We start from the raw sequence: 11,276 nt of genomic DNA on the forward strand, positions 1-11,276 counted from the left end.
TTACACAACAATATTGGAATTTTATTTTTTTAAACTCTTTTTTACTACGGAACCATCCGTAAATTAAAATTAAACAGTAAAATCAATTAAAATTTTGCAATCCAGCATTTTTGATAGGAATTTTCAAAACCAGATTAACTAACGAAGGGGAGGAACAATATTTAGGTTATTGTTCTATGCTAGGGTAATAATCCAAGTGGCCTGTTGTGTGGATTTTTAAGGGTAATAATCCAAGTGGCCTGTTGTGTGGATTTTTGCTGTTGACAATGAATAAGCTAGCAATGACTAAACTGCACGTAACGTGCATTTTGCATGCTCCTCTTGTACTTTGAGGTTTTTGCTAGAGGTCGATGATTTATCATGAACAATGCCTGATGATGACTGAACCAACAGCCATGGCAGAAGTAGTTGTAGCAGCACAGCTCCTTGCAGAATAATGGCCCCGGGCGGAGATCACATTTGGAGCAGATGGCATCTTCCAGGTACGGGTCAACTTGTACTTTCTTGCTGAACAGATTCGACTTTATTTCGATGTACGCAGCCATGACTGCTTGCATGTAGGAATACTTGTTGTTAAATGTGACTCGGGCAGAGCCAATGGGATATTTGAATTTGTCTGTGTCGATGCCGACGTAGCTCACACCGTTGAAAAGGTCGTTCATAATTATGAACAAACCTTCTGCAGTCAAGGCTCCGTGAAGTCCTCCAACAAAAACTGTGAGGTTGGGGTCCTGCTTCCGTGTCGGTTCCATCACGAAGTTGGAGTCGGTTATTCGCCAAGGAATTATTTGAACAACCTTATGTTTCAGAGACCTTGTGATAAGTCTGTAATAGTATTTCAAGTTGTTGTCACTGGTATCACGGACGCAGTTGTTGAGCAGTACTTTTACATTGACCTCATCTTCGAAGATTATGTAAACATACCCCTTGGGTTGAGTGACAGTGTCTTTAACAGGCCATTCTACGAGAATTCTTCCGTAAGGTGAGAAGAAGATGGTTAAGTCTTCTGCGGTCATGTCCCATGGAACACCGCCTACAAAGATCTTGCAGGAGTAAGTCGGGTTGATTTCAAAGCGCCGAGGGGGGAGCTCTCCACCCCAAGAGGCGGTACCAGATGGTCCGTCAGGAGGAACAGAAGCAGTGGATAAAGAGGAATACAATTGACGAGGTGGAAACATAGAGACGTTCCTTGCAGTGTTCGGCCCATTTAAGTCTCTCATGGACCTCAAATCGGCCATTTCTTTTATTTGAGCAGCTCCCAGCCTAATAGGTGGTGATGAATTCAAAAAACTTGCCAGATCAGTGATGTCCACTCCACTGAAAGTACTTCCCGTAGAGTTCGAGCTGGTAGGGGAAATCACCTGACTACCCCAGATGTTGCGGCTGATGGTGGATCTAGGGGAGTTCACGGAATTTGAAGAATTAGAGCTTGAAGGCAAACTTGAAGGCATGCCAAAGCTCCCGGTGTTGATATGAAGCAAAGAAAATCTAGGGAGCGGATCGGTACGGACGTTTCTGCTAACAGGTGAGTTGAAGTTCAAGTCTTGACCAAACGTTGGACGATCTAAGCCCCGAAGCATTGCGGCGTTCGACAACTGCTGCGGTGCGTTCGAAGAGTTCACTCTAGGAAGTTGCGGCATTGGTGCCCAATAAGAGTTTGAGGCCTGTAATGACATCACTAAAATAAAATACAAATAAAAGTTAAAAACTATCTTGTTTAAAATATTAAAAGTTCAAATGAAAATATAAGTTAAAATTAAGTGCATCTTGTTTATGAAAATACACCTGTCTGAAAAAAACATATGGCAAAACAAAACAGAATAGAAGAAAGCAGTTTTAGAGGAATTTCTGGACTACGGATAACTGTTAGGAAATACGCAACAAAACTAAAGGCATAGGCCGAAATAAAAAGTTAAAGTTAAAAAAATTGAAACTGCCAAGCATCTAGTCGTGTCACCTTATAGCGAATTTCCCTATAGGGAAATAGCTGTTACCGTTAATGCACCAAGAGCGGAAACGGGGCGATAGCGGGCCCGCTCCCGCTGTGAAAATTTTGTCAAAGTTGTGCAAGCGATAGCGGTAGCGGTTGGTCAACGCAGAATGGAAGGGGGACACTGTCTTGCCAACTCAAACTCTGCCAAATAGTTAACTCAACTATTAGTCCTAAGTATGCACGTGCGCATGGGTCAAGTTGGCAACCCTGGCAGCAATCGCTACCGCTCCCGCCATGTAGGCCTATAAACAGTCTCATTTTACTAAATGTAGTTGAAAACCGCTCTATCCCAAGCAACCGCTGCGATTTCTAACTACACAGCGGTCGAATTAGAAACCGCAGCGGGAGGTCAACCGCTACCGCTATCACTCTTCGTGCATAATCAGCCCCATTTAACTCAATGGTGTTGAAAATCGCTCCCGCTGTCGCTACCGCTCCCGCTCTTGGTGCATAAACGGGGCCTTACTGTGCGATCTAAAGGTACGTTTTGCTTGGAGCGACAGGTGCGGCAGTCGCGGGACACTGATCAAAGGGGTTTTGCATAGTCCTGTTTTGCTTGGAGCTACTGTCGCTAGAGCCGCGAGCTGCAGTCGCTGAGTACTGCTCCTAGACCAGTCAGGAGCGACAGTCGCTTAGCGACAGTTACATTTCTGATTGTTTTTATAGTGTAGAGCATTTTGACAAGTTCAATGACCTTTTATTTTCGATATATGGCGTCGGACAACGTCTAGGATTAAGTTTAATTTAAGTGGTGAGGAAGACGACAGTTTATTAGAAGAAGTGGCAAAACACCCCGCGCTTTATATTATATCCTACAAAGACCAAGGAATAAAGGACAACGCCAGGTTAGTTTAATATTATGTTATTATATTGTAAGTTATTTTAACATGTTAGTAGATTATTTAGATTGTCGACTTTAAATATTCTAATTACATTTTCGTTTAGGTGATTTAATAAAATATTGTTCTGTATAAATGGTTATTGATCAAATTGGCTCAAAAGTCAGGAGTCATATGTAAATATATAAAATACCAATTATTAAAGTAATGTGTTAAGAAGAGGCTATTCAAATATTAATGGAGTATATAATGTAATTGTTATTTTTTTCATTTACAATACATTCAACAAAATATAATTTTCACTCTGTGAGGAGGTTGTTTATAACACTGATTTCCAATTCAAGTTATGCTTGTGTACTACAGTACAATTGAGTAATTTTATTACATTTTGGCTTGTGACATGGCAGTTTTGGAATGTTACTCATAACAAATAACTAGGCCTATAAAGAGTACTTTATTGTTAAGTTTTACCTGTTTTACTAAGTGAATTTATCGAATTTATCTAGTGACTTTATACTTAGTGCGCACTTTTGAGGTTAGGTGCACTGACGGTACCACGTCTCGTGACGCCAGGAAGAAGAAGTTGTCGCTCCAAGCAAAACAGTCTACCACCCCGCGACTGCCGCTCGGCGACAGTCGCTGCGCGACCGTCGCACCTGTCGCTCCAAGCAAAACGTACCTTAAGGCTGGTTTTATGCACCTCGACAGTCGCGAGTTGCGAGTCGCGCCACGTCTTGCGGCTGACCAAAATGTCACGCGACAGCGACACTTTTTTGTCGCGTAAACTCACATCCGGGGTGGGGGAATTAAAGAAATCAGTCTGTTCTCAATCCAGTGTTGTATGTTGTGTTTGTGATGTAGAAGTGATTATTAAGTTGTTTAAATATAGACCCTGTAGTGTTGTACACGTTAATGACAAAATCCCAGTTATTTTAACAACGCATACAATTTACAGTTGGAATTGGGTCAACCCTATTAAAAATGTCACTACATAATAAAATGATGTAATTTATATTACAAATAAAGGGTAAAGAACTCATTTATATATTAGTTATTAACATTAATCAATAGAAATATATGGAGAATATACCACGTGGAGTATGAAAAATACTACTGTCGCGGTGCATAAACGTGCCCATTTGATCCAATAGAACTTGAACCGCGCGCGACACATTTTTTGAAGCTGCGATTCTAAAACCTGTCGCGGGTATTTAGAGATCGCAGATTCACTCACGCGACAGTTTGTCGCTGTCGCGGTGCATAAATGCTCCCATTCAACTCAATAGAATTTGAGTCGCACCGCGACACGCGACACGCGACTGTCGCGGTGCATAAAACCAGCCTAAGGCTCCGTTTATGCACCAAGAGCGGGAGCGGTAGCGACCATTATTATTGAACCATAGGAACGGGGTGTCATGAAGGGATTTACGAGATAAAAATTGTGTTTTCTAATTTTTCACCGTCAAAACATAAAAAGTTTCAATTTTTCACTAAACTATTTTAAAGAGCTTAAAAACAAATTATTTAATATTTTGAAGTAGGTAGGTACCCTTTTACGGTTATTGTTTACGGAGATAATTTAAGAAATTCTAAATTTATAATGTCCACGTTATTCTTATGGAGTAATTTGTTTTAGCTTTATTGTTTATAGGTACATGTATATCAAACTTGGCAATTTTTAGCTCGCTTTCTTGTCTGTTCGGTACAAATTTTAGCAATCGATTTAAACCAACTTCCCGATGAGCTAGAGACTTGAAACTTGAAACATAGCTCAAAAATGGATCACAATGCAATATTTAAAAATTTTTATTAAATACTAAGCTATTAATTTTTAACTAAAACACACTTTACTTCTGTGGCAGCAAACCTAGGTAAGTAGAAATTGTTAAACCAGCCTCCTCTAATCTACTTAATCTACTATATTTAAGCATTGTTAAGTTAGTAGATTTAGGCCAAATTGAAAATCCAACCAGGTAAACAGAAATTCGCTTAGCCTGCAAAATTTGCTTTGGCGGGTGTATTTTGGTTTGGTTGTGATTTATTTTTGTACGTAGTGCAAAATTTATGGTTGTAGCCGCGAGTACAAGCTAGATGTTAATTATTTTTACGATTTCCCCTATGGGGGAGCTTAGCTCAAGGTTATTAAAACACTTTTTTTTAATAACCTTGAGCTTAGCCTACGGTAAGCTATTACCGTATGTGGCAAACCTAGACCAGAAACCGATTACTTTTTCATTGTGATGTACCACAGCCACCTCTACCCACTGGACAAACATAATATTTGTTCAAATAACCATTTCTCATCATAAAGATCAGTAGTTTCTTCACTAGAAGGTAGGAAACTCTTAAAAAATATTAGTTTACTCCATAGTTGGACACTTTTAAGGAGATTGCCGCCAATCTTTTACGCCTGCGGCTGTTAGGCTACGTAAGGTTAGGTTAGTTTAATTTAATTTGGTATAATAATAATGCCAATTTTAAAATCCATGTTCTTAGCCTCTAAGCTGTACTGTAACGTAACTAAAAAGTATGCTTTAACTTCGTCAATCAGATAAAAAGTCGTTACTGTTGTTACGGCCGTTCCAATTAGTTCAAACCAAATTATATCCAGATAAAGACAAGGAACAAATCTAGTAGCTACAAAGCAACAGAATGTGCCAATGAGGTTTGAATCAGAAATTAAATTAAATCCCAATATCGTAAGAAATACAGGCTATAAGTAAATATGGAACTAGCAAAAGGTGTTCACGGGATCATTTTAGATAATATGATGCCGACAATTCAAGGTACGAATTGTAGATATTTATAGGCATGCACTGTGGATGCGATACTCCCTGGTGTGGATTAACGTCCGCACGAGTGAGTACTACGACTATCCGCAGTACTATCCTGATAATTAGACCAATTCGTATATACCAAGGCAAAAATGTGGTTCGGATTCCACTATAAACTACTGTTGTAGGTCCTTTAGGTTGCCATTAGGTATGAGCTATTAATTAACAGCTGTGTCTAAGGAATGTCGGCCTTAGTCACTAAAAAGACTACACGATCGCGCCACTCATCTCCATTCATACTTGGCTTAAAATACCTCGCCATTTAATAACAAAGTATTAAGGGGAGTCCGAGGTCCTATCTTTAGTAATGTTAACTAAATGTCACTTTTCTCAGGAGTTAGAACAGGTAGGATAGTGAAACTTGGTTTACTTTTATATTAACTAATTAACTAGTCACAGACACAAGATTTTTAATTTAAAATTAAAAATAACTATTTTATGGGCTTTTATAGAAATAAAATGTATTGTTTTTTTTACATGCTTCTACTAAAGATATGATGAATTCCTTATGTCTGTGTTTAGAATAAGTCACTAAGACTACATGGTAAAAATTTCACAGCTGTATGTATTACCAGTTCTGAAAAAAATGACATTAAAGTTTAAAAAAAGTAAAGTTGCGGAAATCGGCAAGAAAAGCCTCCAAGGGTCTACTAGTTTTACCTTTAAAACGTTATGGAAAATATATTTTTTTATACATTTCTAGGTTAGTAATCAAAAATGTAAGTATACCATTTTTAACAATAAATTCTGTGCTATAAAAAACATAAAAAGTAAAAATTGCAAAAATAAAAAAAATTTACTTTGACTCCCCTTAAAGTAAATATGTTATGTCATGTCAAGCGATCTGTTACTGGAGTGATTAAAAGGAAAAGGTTAACTCAGAGCAAAAAAGTAATAGGATACGCAACGATCATAAATCAAAAGAAGAGTTCATTTTATTTTATTTTAAAACTGACCCGTGGATAATAAATTAGACTAATATCACCATTTGATGAGATTCAATTTACAGTTCAAGAGAACTGTTTAATGCATGATCTTCCAAGACTGGGTAAAAGTTTAACCATAGATAAAACATACTCCCCCAAGTAGATTTCTCATCCTTACGAGCTGAAGACAATTTTATTGTTATTTCTGTACGGTTTATGGAGAGGTCGTGTTTTGTTTACAATTTGTTTCCCGTTATTACAGTAATTTAAAACCTCGTTTAACCAAATAATACTATATAATCATAAACAATAACTTGTCTCCTAGTTATATAACCAAACAGTAAAGCACAAATCAAGAAATTAACCCTAAGATAATAGAAACAAAATGTTGTCGACACTAGCGCCCAGTGTCACCGTACATGAACTAGACACGAAAAACGTGCTTCAAAATTTACAATGGGATGACATGGTTCAACTTAGTGATTTTACTAACGCTGAGTGTGCTATCCTGCGATCCTAGACGAAGATGGGTGCAGTTAAGCCCGAGTGTAAGTCTCAAACAACCTCGATAAAAAAAACTTAAGATATAAAAACTAAAGATAATAGGTCATCTAAGTCAACAAATGTGTACAAAATATGGTGCGTTGGCTTTGAAGAGCATAAAAGAAAAGTGGCCAATGATACGATATTATGTAAAGCAGATAAAGGTAATACCAGTGTAATAATGTACAAAAATTGAGTTATATAAGTATGGTGACTGTGTTTACTAGAAACTAGCTAGATTACTAGAAATGTATCCGCGCTTCGCAACGGAGAGCACGCTGAAGATAAAAATGCGTTCTTTAAATCTGTTGTTGAGCGGAGCGAGCAAAGCTCTTATCCGTCAACCTCTTGTGCATTTCGTAAAACGGAAACTCCTCCTAGACTAATGAAGCTAAAGCAATCCATGGTGGAAAGAAAAACATCGGTCTGATATACCCACCATGAAAAGCTGTTTGAATGTACTTACATGAATAAACCACTGAATCTAAAACACATTCATATAATAACATCTCTGTTTTTTTTACAAACTGTTTCTCTTCAGTGGGAAATAATTTTGTAACTATGTAATTCACTCTATAACTTTATCCCTAGAAAAAAAATTTTTTGTCTGAAATTGTAGGTAAAAATTATTTTGAAGCTTGATGTGAGGGTCAATGGCTATATGGTGCCCTGATGCCTCCGCTCAATGTTGTGGGCGCGTCTGCGAACGCCACCTACAGTGTGTTTTTTTTTAACGCAACCCAAATTACAAGTAAAGAAAGTCTATATTTAGGGGCAAAACAATCTCATAGGTTGGCAACCCTGCTTCCTTTACTTCATTACCGATCAGCTGATATGCATTGTTGCATTGTTGTATACACGGTTTAGTTTTATTGGGAATATATTGTGAATAAGACTCAACATGGTGTTTTCCCAAGCTCAAAGAGTATTTATTGTAGAAGAATACATTAAAAGTAAATCGTTCATTTTGTGCCAAGAAAGGTTTGCATATAAGTTTCCAGGTGAGGTTACAGTACCTAATAAATCAACTATTTATAGACTTGTTAAAAAATTTAAGGAAACCGGATCCGTAGGAAACAAAAAACACAACCGAAAAAGAACCGTGCTTGATGAAGAAATGTTAGAAGATGTCAGGGTTACTTTAAACTATCCTCAAAAGTCATTGAGAAAGTTAAAGCAAGAAAAACAAATATCTCTATATAGTGCGTTTAAAGCCACGAAACTTCTAGGTTTGACTCCTTATAGGATTAGTACATCTCATAAAATTGGGCCTAATGATCCTGCTGCAAGACTACGCTATTGTCGATGGCTCAGATGGTTCACGCGCAACACAGTAACAGTTTTGGACAATACATTTTTTTCTGATGAAGCTTGGTGCCATTTGAGTGGCTACGTGAACAGTCAGAACAGTCGTTATTGGAGCGCACAAAACCCTCATATTGTACACCAGCAACCTTTACACAGTCTAAAGATTGAAATATGGTGTGCAATTTCTCGAAAACGAATAATTGGTCCTATATTTTTTGACTCTACATTGAATTCTGACCGCTATGAAGACATCATGCATGAGTTTGTTGCGTTATTAGAATAAAAAGAAAGGTACTGTTGGTTTCAGCAGGATGGAGCCACATGTCACACGTCAAAACAAACTACAGACCTATTGAAGGGATTTTTTGGAGGCAGACTTATCGGTAAAGGATTATACCCCCCAAGATCCCCGGATTTTAGCCCATTAGATTATTCTCTTTGGGGATACATAAAAAGTAAGGCCTTCGAAAACAACCCACAGGATATTCAGCAGCTGAAAACAAACATGGTAAATTTAATACAAGAGATTGAAAGAGATACTTTGCAAAAAGTGTTCAGAAATTTGATGAAGAGAACACGACTTTGTATAAATGCCAATGGCGGATTGTTTGAACACTTAATGTAAGCTAAATGTGATCAATCTGAAATAATAAGCTGTATAAATTGTAAATATGAATAATACAATACATATTTTTTCCATATTTGTGCATTATTCAATCTTAAACATGGGAGAAATAGCCTCTGGATCGTTATTAATCATTATTATAATCTAAGGCTTACCTTACGATCCAATTAATTTATTGTGGAGACCTAGGTTTCTACGCCGGAACGTTATCGTCAGTCCTAGGCTAAGCTAAACTTTTTGTGTTTCATCTCTTACTTGTTAACATGTAAGTTAACATCTATTGAGGTATAAGAGTGGTTTTCTGAGATTAAATGTTCGGAATATGTTGATGAGCTGGTTGGATTCTTTTTGGGAAGATGTTCTTTGAAGCGTTGGTAGTAGATGTTCTTTGAACATCTTCCCAAAAAAAGAATCCAACCAGCTCATCAACATATTCCGAACATTTAATCTCAGAAAACCACTCTTATACCTCAATAGATGTTAACTTAGAGATCCTACACAAAGCCCCAAAAAGCAACAAATTAAATACAATAGAGCATTTTCATATATATAACGCTACCAAAACGGACCCATCCCTCATACTAAACGACCAAAGAAACTTTGCCGCAAACATCATGTTTGATTCACTAATTGAAATAAAAAATAAAAAGTTCAATGAAATATCATCAAACACCTAATCGCAAAAATACATTACTCTATGGAGTGATAACAACCATGCAAAAAATTTGAAGTCACTAAAATCATCCTTATCAAATCTCAACTTTTGGAGGTTAGGACTGACAAGATCATGGCCATGCATCTAACTTCTCCACAGTGTCTTTGTAAATATTTATGTATAATCAGTGTCTATATTTGTAAATATTCTATTCAACCGACAATATCTCAAGTAAGAGATGAAACACAAAAAGTTTAGCTTAGCCTAGGACTGACGATAACGTTCCGGCGTAGAAACCTAGGTCTCCACAATAAATTAATTGGATCGTAAGGTAAGCCTTAGATTATAATAATACTTAAACATGGGTTGCGTTAAAAAAAACACCCTGTAGTATAATATAGTTAGACATCCGCCTTTGGTTTTAGAAACAAAATTTAATTGGACCTCTTGGTTTAAAAACATGTCTTTATTTAAAGTTAGGCTAACTTATGAAGCTACCTAGTACAAATAACATGAAAATACTTTACGAATACAAATTAATTTTCAAATTTTACGCTTACTTAAACGTTTGTTTAGTACTTTACCTATAAAGTCAATAGATAAATAAATGACATCAGCAACCTGACACATTTCCCCCATTGGCTTGTCAAAAACCTTTATCATGGGTAAGCGAGGAGAGTAACTATGATATTTAATTGGTAAAATCACAACAGTTGTATTGACTTTTAAACAGTATTTTTACAGGAATGGGGGTTGCACTATTTTGTTTAGAATTATAAGGACAATAACATACGTATTTCAATCAGACCAGGTTTTTTTAAATCCATTTTCCTTTTCTCATGGATATTTATGGAAAAATTAAATTAGTTACAATAACTTTTGAACCGTAATTTTTACAGCAATGGAGGGTTGCACTATGTTAATAAGTAATATAAGGACCATTACATACTAACTTCAATAAAAACCAACTTTTGTTTAAATCCAATTTGATTTTATTTTATGGAAGAATAACACAAGTTGAACTAATTTTTTAGCCATAAATGGCTAAAAATTACAGAAATGGGAGTTTTATAATTTTGTTCACAATTGAACCAAAAAAAGTAAAGTAGTAAAAAAAAAGCTACAGCGTACACTAAATGATTATCAACACGTTTTTACCATTTTCGAGAGAATTGGATTTTTATGGGTTTTAATGAAAAATCTCAATTAAAAATCATAATAAAAAATAAAAAAATATTGCCTGGAGATACTATAGATTAGTACCTAAATACCAAATTTCATCAAAATCGGACCACAGGTGTGGTCTGTAGCTCCGTACACTTCCACACATACAGACAGACACACACACAAGGGCGATTATTTTGTGGTTCAAGGGGGCCCGAACGGATGTATCCACTCAAAACTCAAACTCGAAAATTTTGACGAAAACAATACTTTTCCATACAACCAATGAATACAAACATAACTTACCTACTATGTATAGGTGGATTAAGTAGAAAGAATTACACAACATTGGGTACTGTAGCAAAGCAGAAACGTTTATACGGATTTCA

The 11,276-nt window shown here is 36.5% G+C and overlaps 1 protein-coding gene across 1 annotated transcript; it reads right to left on the minus strand.

The window, feature by feature from the left end:
* Positions 1-275: 275 nt before the first annotated feature.
* LOC129000381 (cytoplasmic polyadenylation element-binding protein 1-B-like) lies at positions 276-1,451 on the minus strand. The gene has a single exon (XM_054427345.1). The coding sequence runs from the start codon at positions 1,449-1,451 to the stop codon at positions 276-278; it is 1,176 nt and encodes a 391-aa protein (XP_054283320.1).
* Between the last annotated feature and the right edge of the window lie 9,825 nt (positions 1,452-11,276).

Source organism: Macrosteles quadrilineatus, unplaced genomic scaffold (genome assembly GCF_028750875.1).
Source record: "Macrosteles quadrilineatus isolate MER2022 unplaced genomic scaffold, UCM_ALF_1.0 Scaffold_8__2_contigs__length_117827958, whole genome shotgun sequence".
Lineage (NCBI taxonomy): Eukaryota > Metazoa > Arthropoda > Insecta > Hemiptera > Cicadellidae > Macrosteles > Macrosteles quadrilineatus.

Excerpts from the sequence above, each read along its gene's own strand:
- LOC129000381 (XM_054427345.1), bottom strand. The coding sequence starts at position 1,451 with ATGCCTTCAAGTTTGCCTTCAAGCTCTAATTCTTCAAATTCCGTGAAC.